General features: G+C 44.7%; 2 protein-coding genes across 2 annotated transcripts in view; both read left to right on the top strand.

The window, feature by feature from the left end:
• LOC123771540 (dynein axonemal intermediate chain 1) overlaps positions 1-19712 on the top strand; it is a 312924-nt gene that overhangs the window by 18461 nt on the left and 274751 nt on the right. Inside the window, exon 2 of the mRNA XM_069313626.1 lies at positions 3286-3328. The gene's annotated coding sequence lies outside the window, so the exon portion shown is untranslated. The remainder of the gene's footprint in view (positions 1-3285; positions 3329-19712) is intronic.
• LOC138357152 (mucin-22-like) overlaps positions 7794-19712 on the top strand; it is an 84775-nt gene continuing 72856 nt past the window's right edge. The window contains exons 1-2 of the mRNA XM_069313806.1: positions 7794-7800; positions 12374-15156. Of these exons, the coding sequence (XP_069169907.1) occupies positions 7794-7800; positions 12374-15156 (2790 nt within the window). The remainder of the gene's footprint in view (positions 7801-12373; positions 15157-19712) is intronic.

Raw genomic sequence — 19712 nt, forward strand, 5'->3', positions numbered from 1 at the left:
ATTTCGGGGCTTAGCATCCCCGCGGGCCGGTCCTCGACCAAGCCTCCTTTTTGTTACAAACCCCCAGGAAGCAGCCCGTAGCAGCTGTCTAACTCCTAGGTACCTATTTACTGCTAGGTAACAGGAGGGAGCATCAGGGTGAAAGAAAGTGCCCATTTGTTTCAGCCTTCACCGGGGATCGAACGCGGAACCTCAGGACTACGAATCCGAAGCGCTGTCCACGCAGCTGTCATGGCCTCTTAAAACAACACAGAGAAATCTTCGACATATTTTGATGAAACTCTGAATGAAACGAGAAATTTTGGCCACATTGTGTGAAGATGATGATGGGGGGGGGGGGGGGGGAAGGGGGCAGGTCAGTGTCATGAACATGATTCAGAATGATGGAAGGAGAAAGGCCTTGTATGATGAATTTACCTAAGGGGACAGGACGGCGGCGCCTTGTCAAAGGTCAGCCTTCCTACCGCCCCCCCCCCCTTCATTTTATTGAGGATTTGTCTTGTGTATGTTGTGAACAAAAGGAATGACTCGGCATTTACGACTTGAGTGGTTGAGCGGGTTCATGGGTTAATAACCCTATGGGGGAAGCAACACACCTATTTTCTGTGTTACATTGTGGCTTGTTGAGCTTGAAGCTGTTGTCCAGCCTGTCTGTGTCAAATATGGCATTTTAGAGAAGTGGTTTGTATTACTAACTTCCAACTTTGTCAGTATTATAATTTTTAAATCTTTTTTTTTTTAATTGTAATGCTGACCAAGTTGGAGGTTATAAATACAAAGCACTTCTCTAACATACATTACAAAGCATAAAGCAATGCATTAAAATAGTGTTCAAAGGCCTCGGCTGTTATTTATTTATATATCTACCATAAGTTACGTTGGGTTTCTGAGAGTACACAACATGTGTTTACATTCTTGTAAAGCCACTAATACGCATAGCGCTTCGGGCAGGGCCTTAATCTAACAGATAATATTAAATAAGTAATTTATAGCAAAATTTATAGGCTATAACACTATCAAAATCTATAAAAATGGAAACATTTATAGTGTTAGACTTTCAAAGATTGGTGGTAGTGAGAGCTAACCAAGTTCTGGCATGATTGTTGTCGCTATCTTGAACTTTCTCCAAAGCGGAAAATCATTGATGTCTTTTTGAAGTGAGGCTTGTATATTAGGATACAGTAGGCCAGATGGGACCGCACCAGAGACTCGTACAGTTGAATAATCAATGTTGTTCGTTTAAGTCAAAGATTCGTTTAACTTTTCTTAAGGATTGTTTTTATATTGACTGTGGGTGCCAGATGTTCAATGGCTGGTACATCATAACTCCTAGGTAATATTTACCTAAATTTACCAGAGGGCCACTCCATAGTGCCCTCTACGGCAGCAGGAAGCCGGCGGCTTGTCAAAGGTTACCCTATGGTTCCTGAGGAGTTTGTCTATCTGTATTTTGAACGCGCAAACTGCTGCATTATGGCATTAAAGGTAGTTTGATAATATGCACAAGGTGTCTTGTAGCTAATCTAAAGGTGACATATATAATGTTTAGCAACAGCCTAGATTGTTTAGTGTTAACGACTAGGGCAATGGAGTGGTCATATCAGGATGGCAATTGTCCAGATGAATGGGGAAGATAATTGCAGACGAGGAGTCACAATAACGTGGCTGAAATATGTTGACCAAACCACACACTAGAAAGTGAAGGGACGACTAGATAATTGTTTATCTAATAGATGGAAGATGTTAATTGTTTCCATCTTGTTTACTCTGCGATGTAAAATGGATTCACCTGTAAATGGTCATTTTTAACAATGTAACCACTAGGCTTCTAACGTTGGTTTAGTGCTCAGAGACCATATACTGTACTTGAATTGTTTTAAGCATGTTGCTTATATAATTTAGGCCAATACACAGCTAAATAAATTAATAATACACAGTACTTTTAACTAAGGTTTGTTTTAGTGGAAGACCCTAATAAGGTAATTTGTTTCTATGTAACTTTAAAAGAACATTGATGCTTAACCATAGCCTCATGAGTCCAAGACAAAAATGTATTCCGTTAGGCTATTGCAGTCTTATCAGTCTTGCCTACTCGCTATTGTTGATACAATCTGTAATTAATCTCCATTGCAATTTCACCTTTTCCAGGTGATTGGTTCCATTGTTCTTGAAATTCATAATTGTATTTTGCTAGTCGATTGTATTTGAAATAAACTGTTTATACTTACCCTGGTGCTACATAGCCTTCCTGGTTTGGTGCCTTCTTTTGATAATTACTTACTTATACTTGCCCTTAAGGGGGCATATCAAAAAATATCGTTATAAATTAAAATTGTTCAATTTGCTTATAATTTTTTTTATGAAATGGTTATAGAAAGGGCTGCAACTGGTCCAAGTTTCACCATCACACCCTAAACAGAAAAGGAGAAAAAAAATACACAACGTATTATGCAACGAATGTTCAACATTCTCAAATGATCTCAGGGAACACATGTGTCAACTAAAATGTCTACTATGTGCTGTAGAAGCACAAACTCTTGTAATAATTGTAATATGTATGTTCAATATATTTATATTTAATATTTTTTTTTCTTTTTATTTTATTTTTTTTTTTTTTTTGCCAATTTTTTTTCCTCGTTTGTTATCAAGGGATTTGCATGAAACTTGCACACCTTGCTCAATGGATGCCTATCTGCAAGGGTGCCAATTATGAACGAAATCTGTCGAAGTCAAGCTCAGCTACAGGTGGCCGAACTTGGATCTTTATTTTACTCTGGAAAGTAATTTACACGTTCAAATTACTTCAGAGCTTTCATTTATTAATCAGTTTATATGCAAATTACACCTTATATGTAGCGTTTGTGCTTCTACCGACTCTAGTAGACATTTTAGTCCAAAGTCTATTTGTTGATTTTATAAAAATTTATAAATATCATGTATTGCATATTTTTTTAGTAGGGTAACTTTGAAAAATTATATTATTGCACTAAACACTTTTTTGATAAAACTGATCACTAGAATCCTTTATTATGTGCTTAATTTAATATCTGAGTGTTATAGAAATGATTTTAGTTGACACATGTGTTCCCTGAAACTATTTGAAAATTCGTTGCATAACTCGTTGTTTATTTTTTTCTCCTTTTCTGTTTAGGGTGTGATGATGAAACTTGGACCAGCTGCAGCCCTTTCTATAACCATTTCATACAAAAATTTATAAGCAAATTGAACTACTTATAATTTTACATCGATATGCCCCCTTAATATATGTAAAAAATATTTTTTCAGGAGCGTGGCAAGTGTGGACAAGTGTTGGAACACAGGTATCAAGGTAAAGTGCTTATTTAACAACTAGTTCTGGGGAGGAGCGGGTGGAACTAGATGGGAGTAGTCAACTTCACACTCTTGTTAGCAGGCTGAGAGCTTTTCTTTCCAATAGATTTATTTATAGAAGAGTTATCAATAAGTCAGCTGGGTTTATTCACGTGATGTTTTTAGGCCCCATTTACATTATGCAATTCAGTTTTGGTCGCCATACTAAAGAATGGACATACATTCACTAGAACACGTCCAGTGTAGGATGACAATGTTAATCCCGCAAATTAGAAAGCTTCCGTATGAAGAGATGTTGGAAAACCTTAACGTGACATGATTGAAGTGCACAAGTGGATGAATGGGCATAACAAGGGAGTTATTGATAAGGCTTTAAAATGAAGATAAGTTTAGATCTAGGAAATACCTGGGTAAATACTGGTTTGGTAACTGGATTGTGGATTTGTGGAACAAATTACGATTTGTGGAACAAATTGTGCAGACGACGAGTCGCAATAACGTGGCTGAAGTATGTTGACCAGACCACACACTAGAGGGTGAAGGGACGACGACGTTTCGGTCCGTCCTGGACCATTCTCAAGTCGATTGTGGATCATACTACTGGATCACTGGATCCATATTACAGGATCATAATAGGCATAGGAATCTTTGATTGTTTCAAGCTTAGGTTAGACGTATATGAATGAGTGTGGGTGGATATAAATAGGAGGTGCCACGTGCAGGCCAATAGGCCATCTGCAGTTTCTTGACTTACGTTCTACCAGTTTACACTCAGAACGCGACTCTCCAATCAGTTTACATCTGTATCCTCAATTGCTGCTAGGTGATCAAGGGCAAACATTTAACCTTGAATGTTTAATACAAACCAAATGATGGGTAGCAAAGGTGTGTGGTAAGGTAAAAGTTGGGTGGCGAGGCAAGTTTTGGGGTGGTGAAGACTTAGAATATTGTTCAATGTGGGTGACAAAGACTTGCTGTGAAGAGTAGGTAATGAATAAATTGAGAGATAGGAGAATTATCTTAAGATTAGGCTTGGACTGGCTGGCATATGCATTATATATCATTAATGCATATGCCATGGGGGGGGGGGAGTTTTTCCCCAAAGGCATAAACTGCTAGGTCAGGTCATCCACAAACCCATATCCAATGACTCCAAGGTCATGGGAAGCTTGACCTTCCCATGAAGTTGGAGGATTGTTGGTGGGTTTGTGGATTTGGAATGAGGGAAGAGGCGGGCTGGATGAGGCAGTTTATGTCTTGGGAAATATTTGTAATGTGACGGTAACGCGTTGGTGTTCGGCTGTCTAAGGCTAGGGGTATGGCCTCGTCACATAGTTATATAAAAAAAAATAGAAAAACTGGAACTTCGTCTGTGGTAAGGTAAGGAGAAGACACACAAAACACAAGTAAAACTTTAACAATGAAATTTTAATGACGTTAAATAAATCAAAACATGAAAATAATGCACAAACAAATTCTTATAATAAAATCAATCAAAATAATAAGAATAATTAGATGACACAATGAAAAGTTACGTTAAGGCAAAATAACAAGAAGTGCAATACAAAAGTTAAGTGGGAAGTGCTGGAATATTGGCTTAAAGCCACCACCTCTCTCAGTACACTCTAGAGTCTAGCTGGGAGGAGTGCTGGCTACGAAAGCACTGAACATTCTGAGGACTGATGTTGGGGCGACCCCAGACATCAGGTAGTATTGGGGGGGGCGAGGCAGGTGCAGCCAGACCGGCGACCAATCAGCGGAGCCGTAGCGATCAACGGGTAGTTTGGTGGTTGGAGTTCGAACAGGTGGCTGGCTGCATACGTTTCTGCTCACCCTGGCAAGCCTTGCTGGTGTTGTTGTCGTTGTTGGACATTTCTTCCATAGTCTTTTATATAATTGTGACGACGTAATTATGAAGGGAAGAGCAGGCTCAATCTCTTGAAGGAGATTATTGTCACAGTAATCATTTTATTTAGAGATGAGTGTGAGCAGAAATGACACGCTATAGTAGTAATTTATAGTGAAGATGATAATGTATTTTCCAAATGAGAAAAAATTATGCGTGGCGAAAACTTAAGTTGAGATAAAAGTATGTTGTCAACAGCTCTACAATAAAAGATTTCGTTGTGGAGATGATTCCCTCCCAAAGGTCGGCCATCTTGGCGCGCGGATTGAACGCTCCTGGCTGGACTTTCTTTCCACACTTCACCTGGAGCTCATCTTCGAATTCAGCTGGCTTCTTTGGGCCAGTGTGTGCTCACTGCAGCTACCCGGGGGCTCACAGCAGGGGCTCATGGACGTCTCCCCGAGCGGGGGCGCCATGGATGTTGACAGCAAGTCCCAGAGAGGAAAACGTCTGCTGGAAAATGAGTCGGCTGGTGCTGCCCCAGAGCGAGATGCTAAGAGGATGTCTTCACCTTCAGAAGACCTTCCTCTTGTGGTACCCTATTCCTCCTTTGTGGTTGTCTTAATCCAGTCAGAACCAGGTCAGTGCATGTTTGCAAATCCTCGTACATTAGGTGCAGCAATTGAGGCTTCGGTATTGTGGCCACATTGCCTGCCCGAGACCATGCGTACCCTGGGTAGTGGTGCAGCACTGAATGCTACACATCAGAAAGGAGGCTCTATCACACATCAGACATTATGGGTGTATCCGACATTATTAAGTTGGGGGGACTGGCCTGTCAGGTGCCGACAGGTATTGTCGCAGGAGGAGGAGTCTCGGACCCGATATGGGAAGATTGGCCCAATTGACCAGTGTGTTGATGTGGATGACATCCAGGCCGCTCTGCATGTGTTAGGGATTGCATCAGTGGGATTATTGGAAGTTACCAGGATTTGCAGAGCAGCAGGGCCGACATCCATGGTTCGTGTAAAGTTCGATGGGCCCCTCCCTCACTGGGTAGCACTACACAGGACCTCGTATCAGGTCCAGCCCTACAACTTCCCTGTGTTACGATGTTACGCTTGTCATCTATTTGGCCACAGTCGCCTCACCTGCCATAATGCAGCACGTTGTGCAAACTGCGGCAAAACAGGTCATACAGACAGAGATAACGGTGGGTGCTCTGCTGTACCTCGCTGTCTTTTATGCCATGGTCATCACAAGGTTACGTCCAAGAGTTGCCCGGTATATCTTGAGGCCCTCCAGTTGGACATCGATCATAAAACAGCAGGGGACCCCTTGACATGAGCTGTTCCAGAGGTTGTGCGCCCTCAATTAGCCTATCGCTCATTCTCGCCTCCAGGTTCCCCCTGGTCGGGCCTCTTCACAAGTAGGAACTAGCAGACGCTCTTGCCTGTCCCAGTCACATGCCTCATACGCCCAGGTTGCTAATCAAGTTTCCTTCCTTGGTAGCCTTGACATGGACAGAAACTCAGTCCTCGGATACAGACATGGACGCTCAGTCCTCGGCTGGAGCCTGGCACTCGGCACCCTCCTGTCTCTGTTCGAGCCAAATATTTTTTGGCGACGACCTTTCCTTCACGGTGCCGGGGTATTCGGTCTATAGACAAGATTGACCAGTACGGGGTGGAGGGGGACTTGCCCTCTTGGTCAGGGACTCGGTTCCCAAATCCATGCTCCGGATTCACTCCTTCCCGGGCGGACATTTAAGAGTTCATGGCAGTGAAGGTAGGCCCTATCCCATGGGAGGGGCACCTTTGGAGTACTGTATAACCCCTGTCTACCGGTTACGAGGTAGGAACTAGAACACTATTTTGGTCAGATCACAGACACCTGCCGCGTCATGGGTGACTAAGGCTAATGCTCAGCACTTATCATGGCAACCTATGCTATCAGGATCGCCACCACAACATGGCTGGCCGAGCCCTGTTTCAAGTTTCTTCTCGACTCCCCAGACCTCTCCTTACTGACGCCGCCAGGTTTGGGAACCCAGATAGACCCACTCAATGGACATACTTCAACGCTTGATCTTTGCATTGAAAGAGGCCCCTTCACGATGGCGCAGATATGGACCGGGCCGTATCTGGGTAGTGAACACCTGCCCATCGTCATCTCCTTCGGGTGCACTGTTCGTCCTGCTCTGACCTCCCGAAGATTTAAGTGGATCTTCTCGGAAGAGGGATGGCTTGGCTATGAGGCGGATGACTGGTCGATCCTTTCCCCAGTTACTGCAGATCTGCATGGGTCAGCGGATGCTCTCCCTGAGTCCCTCTTCAGTGTAGGCTTTCGGCATTTCAGGAGGACTAGTGGCCAGACCACCAATCCTTCTCGCCGTGGGGCACCTTGGTGGACTCCAGAATGCCGGCAGGCAGTACTGGACCGGCGACGTGCGTGGAATTCATGGCGGCGCCACCCTACTCCACTGCAGCGGTAGACCTTCCGCAGAGCGGACGCCAGGTGTAGACGAACAGTCCTCCATTGCCAGACGCAAGGCCTGGGCTGATTACTGTGCCTCTCTCTCTGATGTGACTCCTCCTCCTGCGGGAGCCTGGGCAAGATGACAGGTAGGTACTCCCAGCCTTCCATCCCACTCAGAGACCCCAGTGGTAATGGGGGCCTGAGGGAAGTACAAATAGCCAAACTTATGGCTGACCACTTTGAGGATGTTCCCCGCTCCTTTCTGAGAGTTCCATAGGACGGGGCTCCCGACAGGGTATAGGACTAGCTCAGGACCTGGATCGTCCATTTACATCTGTTGAGCTTGAGGACGCTCTGTCACTCTCTAGATTGGGCATTATGCCAGGGATAGACAAGGTCCCTTATGAATTTGTTTGGAGGGCGCCCAAGATCCATCAGTCCCACCTCCTTCACTTATACAACGCCTGCTGGTCCTCTGGTGTCTTCCCTGACCAGTGGAAACACACCATTCTTCTACCGTTGGCTAGGTCAGGGAAGGATCCGTCTGTCCCGAGTTCATATCGGCCCATAAGTCTGCTTCCATGTCTCGGGAAACTGGTCTTGTTCACACCCGGCTACAATGGCTGGTGGAAACCTCAGGTCTCCTACCTGAGGGTATTAGTGGATTTCGGCCAGGAAGAAGTACGATAGACTGCCTTCTCTCTTTGGAACGTCGAATAATGAACACTTATCGCCGAAGAAGAGTGCATCTTGCTGCATTATTCGACATCAAGAGTGCATTTGACTTTGCGTCTCATTCTGCGCAAGTCTACAAATACTGTGAGCCAAATTCTGGCTCACTGCACATATTTGCAATTTGAAATTACGACTTTTTATTCCGAAAATCTGCCAATTAGTGACATCAGGTTAGGTTCAGTGATATCGTATAATGTCTTATAATAACGTTAGAATGAAGATTAGGTGTTAAAAGCTGACTATATAGTTTTAGGAAGCCCATTTAAAGGAGGAGGAATGTCAAATGGCGAAATTTAATTATATTGAGATTGGATATAATACCCAAATTTCAGAGGTTTTATATAAAGAGTGGAACTTGTTGTGCAAAATGAATAGATTTTTATGTAAAGTACAGTGTATGTTTGTGAGATATTGTACGAATATAGATGTATTTAGTTTAGGAATTAATTTTGTAATTTACCAACATTTTAAGAGTTAGTGATTGCCGAAATCACCTGTAAATCAATAGGAGAGATGTTGAATTTTTTCATAATTTAAAATAGTTTGGCAATGATTGGTGAGTTTTTTCTTATAGGTCTACTAATCTTATATTCTAGCGTTAAGATATTATATTATATTTTTGACCTCACTGAATAATGATCAGGAGTCGTATTTTGGATATTTTGAAAACTGCAGGTGGGGGGGGGGGGGGTTGGCAAAATGTGACCCAGCCCCAGTTTTCAGTAATTGGCATAATTTTGGTATAAAAAGTGGTAATTTCAAACTGCAAATATGTGCAGAGAGCCAGAATTTGGCTCGAAAATATCGCCCAAGAGTTGTATTTGGGATATTTAGGGTTATTTTGAAACTGCAGGAGGGGTTTGGGCAAAATGTGACCCAGCCCCGTTTTCAGTAATTGGCAGAATTTCGGTATAAAAAGTGGTAACTTCAAACTGTATATATGTGCAGAGAGCCAGAATTTGGGTTGAAAATATGGCCAAGGAGTTGTATTTAGGATATTTCGGGTTATTTTGAAAACTGCAGGAGGATTTGGGCAAAATGTGACCCAGCCCTGTTTTCAGTAATTGGCATAATTTCGGTATAAAAAGTCGTAATTTCAGACTGCAAATATATGCAGAGAGCCAGAATTTGGGTCGAAAATATGGCCCAGGAGTTGTATTTGGGATTGTGACGGTAAAGCGTTGGTGTTCGGCTCTTTCAAAAGCTAGGGGCAGGGCCTCGTCACATAATAAAAAAAATGAGAAAAGTTGGTCCTTTCGTCTGTGGTAAGGTAATGGGAAGACACACAAAACACAAGTATATAAACAATGAAATTTTAATTACTCTAGAAAAACAAGACATGAATAAAGGTAATCACATAAAAATACGCAGGACAAGTCAACAAAATAACATGAATAATCACTGGCAAATGAAAAGTTACGCTAAGACAAGTAAGTTACAGTGATAGCAAAATAAAATGAGTGGGTGCTGGAATATTGGCTTCGAGCTGCCACCTCCTTCAGTACACGAAAGCCAAGGCTTAGTCTACCAGCGAGAGATGTCAACTGCATGGACCACTGAGATATTCTGACGAGACTGGCGCACTGCAGCCCAGACGTCGACTTGTGGTGGTGGTGGAGGGCAGGGGCGACGAGACACCAGCCAATCAGCAACAGGCAGGCAGAGGATGAGCAGTTAGCTGGTTACGGCGGTGGCCAGGTGTGCTGGGTACGATTTGCTCTCTGGGCAAAACGTTTGGCGATACTTGGTGAACGTATCTTGTATATAGTATCTTGTATTTTGACGTAATTATGTTGGGAAGAGCAGGCTCAATTTCTCTTGAAAGAATTTATCGTCACAGGATATTTAGGGTTATTTTGAAAACTGCACAAGGGTTTGGGCAAAATGTGACCCAGCCTTGTTTTCAGTAATTGGCATAATTTCGGTATAAAAACTCGTAATTTTAAACTGCGAATATGTGCAGAGAGCCAGAATTTGGCTCAAAAATATGGCCCAGGAGTCGTATTTGTGATATTTTGAAAACTGCAGGGGAAGAGGGGGTGGTGTGCAAAATGTGAACCAGCGCCGTTTTGAGTAATTGGCATTATTTCGGTATAAAAAGTGGTAATTTCAAACTGCAAATATGTGCAGAGAGCCAGAATTTGGCTCGAAAATATGGCCCAGGAGTCGTATTTGGGATATTTAGGTTTATTTTGAAAACTGCATGAGGGTTTAGGCAAAATGTGACCCAGCCCCGTTTTCAGTAATTGGCATAATTTCGGTATAAAAAGTCATAACTTCATACTGCGAATTTTTGTAGAGATCCTGAATTGACCCGAAAATATGGCCCAGGAGTCGTATTTGGGATATTTCTGATATTTTGAAAACTGCAGGAGGGGTTTGAGCAAAATTTGACCCCGCGCCGTTTTGAGTAATTGGCATAATTTCGGTATAAAAAGTGATAATTTCAAACTGCAAATATGTGCAGAGAGGAAGAATTTGGCTCGAAAATTTGACCCAGGATAGTATTTGGGATATTTTGAAAACTGCCGGATGGGTTTGAGCAAAATGTGAACCAGCGCTGTTTTCAGTAATTGGCATAATTTCTGTATAAAATGTCTTAATTTCAAACTGCGAATATGTGCAATGAACTAGAATTTGGCTCGAAAATATGGCCCAGGAGTCGTATTTGGGATATTTTCAAAACTGCAGGGGGAGGGGGATTGAGCAAAATGTATCACAGCCCTGTTTTTAGTAATTGGCATAATTTCGGTATAAAAACTCGTAATTTTAAACTGCGAATATGTGCAGAGAGGCAGAGTTTGGCTCGAAAATATGGATCAGGAGTCGTATCTGGGATATTTGGGATATTTTGAAAACTGCAGGATGGGCTTGAGCAAAATGTGACCCAGCGCCGTTTTGAGTAATTGGCATAATTTTGGTATAAAATGTGGTATTTTCAAACTGCAAATATGTGCAGAGAGGAAGAATTTGGCTCGAAAATATGGCCCAGGAGTCGTATTTGGGATATTTGGGATAATTTGAAAACTGCAGGAGGGGTTTGAGCAAAATTTGACCTAGCGTCGTTTTGAGTAATTGGCATAATTTCGGTATAAAAAGTGGTAATTTCAAACTGCAAATATGTGCAGAGAGCCAGAACTTGGCTCAAAAATATGGCCTAGGCGTAGTATTTGGGATATTTAAGGTAATTTTGAAAACTGCAGGATGGTTTGGGCAAAATGTGACCCAGCCCCGTTTTGAGTAATTTACATAATTTTGGTATTTAAAGTGGCAATTCCAAACTACAAATATTTGAAGAGAGCCAGAATTTGGCTCGAAAATATGGCCCAGGAGTCGTATTTGGGATATTTGGGATATTTTGAAAACTGCAAGGGGGGGTTGGGTTGAGCAAAATGTGACCCAGCGCCGTTTTGAGTAATTGGCATAATTTCGGTATAAAAAGTCGTAATTTCAAATTGCGAATATGTGCAGAGCCAGAATTTGACTCCAAAATACGGCCCAGGAGTCGTATTTGGGATATTTTGAAAACTGCAGGGGGGGGAGGGGTTTGAGCTAAATGTGACCCAGCGCCGTTTTGAGTAATTGGCATAATTTCGGTTGAAAATTGTAATATCAAACTTTAAATATGTGCAGAGAACCAGAATTTGCCTCGAAAATATTACCCAGGAGTCGTATTTGGGATATTTGGGATTTTTTCAAAACTGCATCGGGGGGGGGGGGGGAGGGGTTTGAGCTAAATGTGACCCTGCGCCGTTTTGAATAATTGGCATAATTTCGGTACAAAAATGGTAATTTCAAACTCCAAATATGTGCAGAGAGCCGGAATTTGGCTCGAATATATGGGCCAGGAGTTGAATTTGGGATATCAAGGGTTATTTTGAAAACTGCAGGAGGGTTTGGGCAAAATGTGACCCTGCCCCTTTTTCAGTAATTGGCATAATTTCGGTATGAAAAGTGGTAATTTCAAACTGCAAATATGTGCAGAAAGCCAGAATTTGGCTCGAAAATATGGCCCAGGAGTCGTATTTGGGATATTTAGCGTCACTATTACTGTTGTAGAGACCACCCGCGTCACTATTACTGTTGTAGAGACCACCCGCGTCACTATTACTGTTGTAGAGACCACCCGCGTCACTATTACTGTTGTAGAGACCAGCAGCGTCACTGTTACTGTTGTAGAGACCACCCGTGTCACTATTACTGTTGTAGAGACCAGCAGCGTCACTATTACTGTTGTAGAGACCAGCAGCGTCACTATTACTGTTGTAGAGACCAGCAGCGTCACTATTACTGTTGTAGAGACCAGCAGCGTCACTATTACTGTTGTAGAGACCAGCAGCGTCACTATTACTGTTGTAGAGACCAGCAGCGTCACTATTACTGTTGTAGAGACCAGCAGCGTCACTATTACTGTTGTAGAGACCAGCAGCGTCACTATTACTGTTGTAGAGGCCAGCAGCGTCACTATTACTGTTGTAGAGACCAGCAGCGTCACTGTTACTGTTGTAGAGACCAGCAGCGTCACTGTTACTGTTGTAGAGACCAGCAGCGTCACTGTTACTGTTGTAGAGACCAGCAGCGTCACTGTTACTGTTGTAGAGACCAGCAGCGTCACTGTTACTGTTGTAGAGACCAGCAGCGTCACTGTTACTGTTGTAGAGACCAGCAGCGTCACTGTTACTGTTGTAGAGACCAGCAGCGTCACTGTTACTGTTGTAGAGACCAGCAGCGTCACTGTTACTGTTGTAGAGACCAGCAGCGTCACTGTTACTGTTGTAGAGACCAGCAGCGTCACTGTTACTGTTGTAGAGACCAGCAGCGTCACTGTTACTGTTGTAGAGACCAGCAGCGTCACTGTTACTGTTGTAGAGACCAGCAGCGTCACTGTTACTGTTGTAGAGACCAGCAGCGTCACTGTTACTGTTGTAGAGACCAGCAGCGTCACTGTTACTGTTGTAGAGACCAGCAGCGTCACTGTTACTGTTGTAGAGACCAGCAGCGTCACTGTTACTGTTGTAGAGACCAGCAGCGTCACTGTTACTGTTGTAGAGACCAGCAGCGTCACTGTTACTGTTGTAGAGACCAGCAGCGTCACTGTTACTGTTGTAGAGACCAGCAGCGTCACTGTTACTGTTGTAGAGACCAGCAGCGTCACTGTTACTGTTGTAGAGACCAGCAGCGTCACTGTTACTGTTGTAGAGACCAGCAGCGTCACTGTTACTGTTGTAGAGACCAGCAGCGTCACTGTTACTGTTGTAGAGACCAGCAGCGTCACTGTTACTGTTGTAGAGACCAGCAGCGTCACTGTTACTGTTGTAGAGACCAGCAGCGTCACTGTTACTGTTGTAGAGACCAGCAGCGTCACTGTTACTGTTGTAGAGACCAGCAGCGTCACTGTTACTGTTGTAGAGACCAGCAGCGTCACTGTTACTGTTGTAGAGACCAGCAGCGTCACTGTTACTGTTGTAGAGACCAGCAGCGTCACTGTTACTGTTGTAGAGACCAGCAGCGTCACTGTTACTGTTGTAGAGACCAGCAGCGTCACTGTTACTGTTGTAGAGACCAGCAGCGTCACTGTTACTGTTGTAGAGACCAGCAGCGTCACTGTTACTGTTGTAGAGACCAGCAGCGTCACTGTTACTGTTGTAGAGACCAGCAGCGTCACTGTTACTGTTGTAGAGACCAGCAGCGTCACTGTTACTGTTGTAGAGACCAGCAGCGTCACTGTTACTGTTGTAGAGACCAGCAGCGTCACTGTTACTGTTGTAGAGACCAGCAGCGTCACTGTTACTGTTGTAGAGACCAGCAGCGTCACTGTTACTGTTGTAGAGACCAGCAGCGTCACTGTTACTGTTGTAGAGACCAGCAGCGTCACTGTTACTGTTGTAGAGACCAGCAGCGTCACTGTTACTGTTGTAGAGACCAGCAGCGTCACTGTTACTGTTGTAGAGACCAGCAGCGTCACTGTTACTGTTGTAGAGACCAGCAGCGTCACTGTTACTGTTGTAGAGACCAGCAGCGTCACTGTTACTGTTGTAGAGACCAGCAGCGTCACTGTTACTGTTGTAGAGACCAGCAGCGTCACTGTTACTGTTGTAGAGACCAGCAGCGTCACTGTTACTGTTGTAGAGACCAGCAGCGTCACTGTTACTGTTGTAGAGACCAGCAGCGTCACTGTTACTGTTGTAGAGACCAGCAGCGTCACTGTTACTGTTGTAGAGACCAGCAGCGTCACTGTTACTGTTGTAGAGACCAGCAGCGTCACTGTTACTGTTGTAGAGACCAGCAGCGTCACTGTTACTGTTGTAGAGACCAGCAGCGTCACTGTTACTGTTGTAGAGACCAGCAGCGTCACTGTTACTGTTGTAGAGACCAGCAGCGTCACTGTTACTGTTGTAGAGACCAGCAGCGTCACTGTTACTGTTGTAGGGACCAGCAGCGTCACTGTTTCTGTTGTAGAGACCACCGGCGTCACTGTTGTAGAGACCACCGGCGTCACTGTTGTAGGGACCACCGGCGTCACTGTTGTAGGGACCACCGGCGTCACTGTTGTAGAGACCACCGGCGTCACTGTTGTAGGGACCACCGGCGTCACTGTTGTAGGGACCACCGGCGTCACTGTTGTAGGGACCACCGGCGTCACTGTTGTAGGGACCACCGGCGTCACTGTTGTAGGGACCACCGGCGTCACTGTTGTAGGGACCACCGGCGTCACTGTTGTAGGGACCACCGGCGTCACTGTTGTAGGGACCACCGGCGTCACTGTTGTAGGGACGACCGGCGTCACTGTTGTAGGGACGACCGGCGTCACTGTTGTAGGGACGACCGGCGTCACTGTTGTAGGGACGACCGGCGTCACTGTTGTAGGGACGACCGGCGTCACTGTTGTAGGGACGACCGGCGTCACTGTTGTAGGGACGACCGGCGTCACTGTTGTAGGGACGACCGGCGTCACTGTTGTAGGGACGACCGGCGTCACTGTTGTAGGGACGACCGGCGTCACTGTTGTAGGGACGACCGGCGTCACTGTTGTAGGGACGACCGGCGTCACTGTTGTAGGGGCCACCGGCGTCACTGTTGTAGGGGCCACCGGCGTCACTGTTGTAGGGGCCACCGGCGTCACTGTTGTAGGGGCCACCGGCGTCACTGTTACTGTTGTACTCACTTAGTTGTACTCACCTAGTTGTGCTTGCTGGAGTTGAGCTCTGGCTCTTTATTCCCGCCTCTCAACTGCCAGTCAACTGGTGTACAGATTCCTGAGCCTACTGGGCTCTATCATATCTACATTTAAAACTGTGTATGGAGTCAGCCTCCACCACATCACTGCCTAATGCAGTCCATCTGTTAACTACTCTGACACTGAAAAAGTTCCTTCTAATGTCTCTGTGGCTTATTTGGGTACTCAGTTTCCACCTGTGTCCCCTTGTGCGTGTTCCGGCAGTGTTAAAGAGTTTGTCTTTGTCTACCCCTGTCAATTCCCCTGAGAATTTTGTAGGTGGTTATCATGTCTCCCCTTAGTCTTCTGTCTTCCAGGGACGCGAGTTTAAGCTGGACGGTAAAGCGACGGTCTCGCTTCATGCAGGTCGGCGTTCAATCCCCGACCGTCCAAGTGGTTAGGCACCATTCCTTCCCCCCCCCCCTCCCCGTCCCATTCCCATTCCTTATCCAGATCCCTTCCTAGTGCTGTATAGTCGTAATGGCTTGGCGCTTTCTCCTGATAGTCCCCTATAGTACTTTAGCCTTTCCTCGTAGCTCATGCCTCTAGGTTCTGGGATGATCCTGGTGGCATACCGCTGAATCTTCTCTAACTTTGTCTTTTGTTTAACTAGGTATGATCTCCAAGCTAGAGCTGCATATTCCAGGATTGGTCTGACATAAGTGGTATACAGGGTCCTGAACGATTCCTACCTTAAGTTTCTTAAGGCAATTCTCATGTTGACCAGTCTAGCATTTGCTGCTCATGATATCCTTTTGATTTGGGCCTCTGGGGACAGGTTTGTTGTGATATCAACCCCCAGATCTCTCTCTCTCTCTCTCTCTATTTAACTCTTGCAGGATTTCACCTCCCAGATGGTAAATTGTGTTCAGCCTTCTGCTCCCTTTGTCTAATTTCATTACTTTGCACTTTTCTTAGTTGTACTTTTTACCTTAATTTCGGTATAAAAGTCGTAATTTCAAACTGAAAATATATGTAGAGAGTCAAAATTTGGCTCGAAAATATGGCCCAGGAGTCGTATATGGGATATTTTGAAAACTGCAGGGGGGGTTTGTGCAAAATGTGACCCTGCGCCGTTTTCAGTAATTGGCATAATTTCGGTGTAAAAAGTCATAATTTCAAACTGCAAATATGTGCAGAGAGCCAGAATTTGGCTCGAAAATATGACACAGGAGTCGTATTTGGGATATTTGGGATATTTTGATAACTGCATGGGGGGTTTGGGCAATATGTGACCCTGCGCCGTTTTCAGTAATTGGCATAATTTCGGTATAAAAATTCGTAATTTCAAACTGCATATTTAGGCAGAGAGCCAAAATTTTGCACGAAGATATGGCCCAGGTGTCGTATTTGGGATATTTTGAAAACTGCGAGGGGGAGGGGTTTGGGCAAAATGTGATCAAGCGCCGTGTTCAGTAATAGGCATAATTTCGGTATAAAAAGTCGTAATTTCAAACTGCAAATATGTGCAGAGAACCAGAATTTGGCTCGAAAATGTGACTCAGGAGTCGTATTTGGGATATTTAGGATATTTCGAAAACTGCAGGGGGATTTGGGCAAAATGTGACCCAGTGCCCTTTTTAGTAATTGGCATAATTTCGGTATGAAAAGTCGTAATTTCAAACTGCAAATTAGTGCAGAGAGCGAGAATTTGACTCCAAAATATGTCTCAGGATTCGAATTTGTAATATTTGGGATGTTTTGAAAACTACAGGTGGCGTTTGGGCAAAATGGACCATCGCAATTTTCAGTAATTGGCATATTTTCGGTAGAAAAAGTCGTAATTTCAATGTAGGAGTTTCTACAATAGTGGAGGTTAGGTAGGCCGGCCCCCAGGGATAATATTCCCAGCAATGAATACTTGTTTTTTAAGTAAAAGACTGTCGTCAAAGTATACTCACCAACTCCACTTCAACAGGATGAAAGAATACCCCTAAACTTTATCCTTATTTATTAAACCCTGTAATAAGGCCCCATATACAAAAATACAATAAATACTTTACCACTCTACGTTAAATCCTTGCACCCACGTAGGCATGGTGTAAGACTTACAATCTTTAACTAGGGTAAAGACTACTTTTCCTGAAGGGACACTTGTAAACACTTTAAAGTAGCACTTGTAAACTTTAGCACACGTGGTGTCTGTAGAAACACTTGAGTGACACTTAGGGTTCCAAAACACTGACTTAGAGAACACAAATAAATACACTTAACACCTAGCTAATGGCACGGTAATACTATAAACAGGTACTTAACTTGGACACAGGAAAGAGAGAGAGAGAGAAGAGGGGAGGAGAACAGAGCCCACAGGGTAGTGTGTTATCACCACAGCAGCCAGCTAGAGAAGGACAATGGAGAAACTCCCTCAGCCTTCCATGACTGCTGCCGGACGGGTACTCAACTGATCGTATGGCAGCAAACATCACAAGCTTTCCCAGACATTCGTTACTAGGTAATTTAACAGATCTCAGAATATCTAACAATTAGCTTTATATTATATTTAATAATCAAACACAGAGTCTGCCTGCTTTGTGAGCACCAAGAATCTTCTTACGTCTGGCAGGGAAGAGGGAAACAAAGACGCATCAGGGATATCCAAGTTCCCTAAATATAAGTGACTGTTTTTTAACTATCCTTCTTACCTAATCCAATCCTATGAATTCATGCATAAATAATTATTTAAACTCAAACTGATCTCTGGCTTCCAAATAAGAACCCAGGGTCATAACATTATGGAACCCCTTCCCCTCTAGCCCACTGGCTATTCAAATCTTGTGCGGTATCCTAAACGTCATATGACGTGTTGCGCAGTTTATGGGTTAATTGACGATTGTTGAAAGTCCTTAAACTGTTTCATCAAAACTTTCTGACCGTCTTGAAGTTCTCTTAATCATGTCACAGGTGTTTTTCCCTCTGATCTCATCACTCTCAACCGTGACATTGCTGGTGGAGCCTGGGTTATTTAGGCCCTTGCCACTCTTATTGCAGGGTATCTTGAGGTTATCTTGAGATGATTTCGGGGCTTTAGTGTTCCCACGGCCCGGTCGTCGACCATGCCTCCACCCCCAGGAAGCAGCCCGTGACAGCTGACTAACACCCAGGTACCTATTTTACTGCTAGGTAACAGGGGCATAGGATGAAAGAAACTTTGCCCATTGTTTCTCGCCGGGGCCTGGGATCGAACCCAGGACCACAGGATCACAAGTCCAGCGTGCTGTCCGCTCGGCCGACCGGCTCCTTACGGGTACGCAATGAAAATTAAAAAGATATTTGCCTTTGATGTGTTTAGTGTTGAACACTTCGATTATTTAATCAGAGATGTTTTCACATATGCCGAAGTATTTCTTAAGGCACAGAAGGCTTGGTGTAAGGAAAGCCTTGGAGGCAGGTGCTGGAAGTATGAAAAGCCTTGCAGGCAGGTGCTGGGGGTAAGGAAAGACTTGGGTGGCTTGTACTGGAGATATGGGATGGCTTGGGCATGGTGCTGCGGATAAAGTAAGGCTTAATTGGGGGCAGGTGCTGGAGGGAAAGTAAGGCTTGGGGGCAGGTGCTAGGGTTAAGGAACGGCTTGAAGGCAGGTGCTGGGGTTAAGGAACGGCTTGAAGGCAGGTGCTGGGGTTAAGGAACGGCTTGAAGGCAGGTGCTGGGGTTAAGGAACGGCTTGAAGGCAGGTGCTGGGGTTAAGGAACGGCTTGAAGGCAGGTGCTGGGGTTAAGGAACGGCTTGAAGGCAGGTGCTGGGGTTAAGGAACGGCTTGAAGGCAGGTGCTGGGGTTAAGGAACGGCTTGAAGGCAGGTGCTGGGGTTAAGGAACGGCTTGAAGGCAGGTGCTGGGGTTAAGGAACGGCTTGAAGGCAGGTGCTGGGGTTAAGGAACGGCTTGAAGGCAGGTGCTGGGGTTAAGGAACGGCTTGAAGGCAGGTGCTGGGGTTAAGGAACGGCTTGAAGGCAGGTGCTGGGGTTAAGGAACGGCTTGAAGGCAGGTGCTGGGGTTAAGGAACGGCTTGAAGGCAGGTGCTGGGGTTAAGGAACGGCTTGAAGGCAGGTGCTGGGGTTAAGGAACGGCTTGAAGGCAGGTGCTGGGGTTAAGGAACGGCTTGAAGGCAGGT

The sequence above is a fragment of the Procambarus clarkii genome, chromosome 76 (assembly GCF_040958095.1).
Source record: "Procambarus clarkii isolate CNS0578487 chromosome 76, FALCON_Pclarkii_2.0, whole genome shotgun sequence".
In the NCBI taxonomy this organism is placed as follows: Eukaryota; Metazoa; Arthropoda; class Malacostraca; order Decapoda; family Cambaridae; genus Procambarus; species Procambarus clarkii.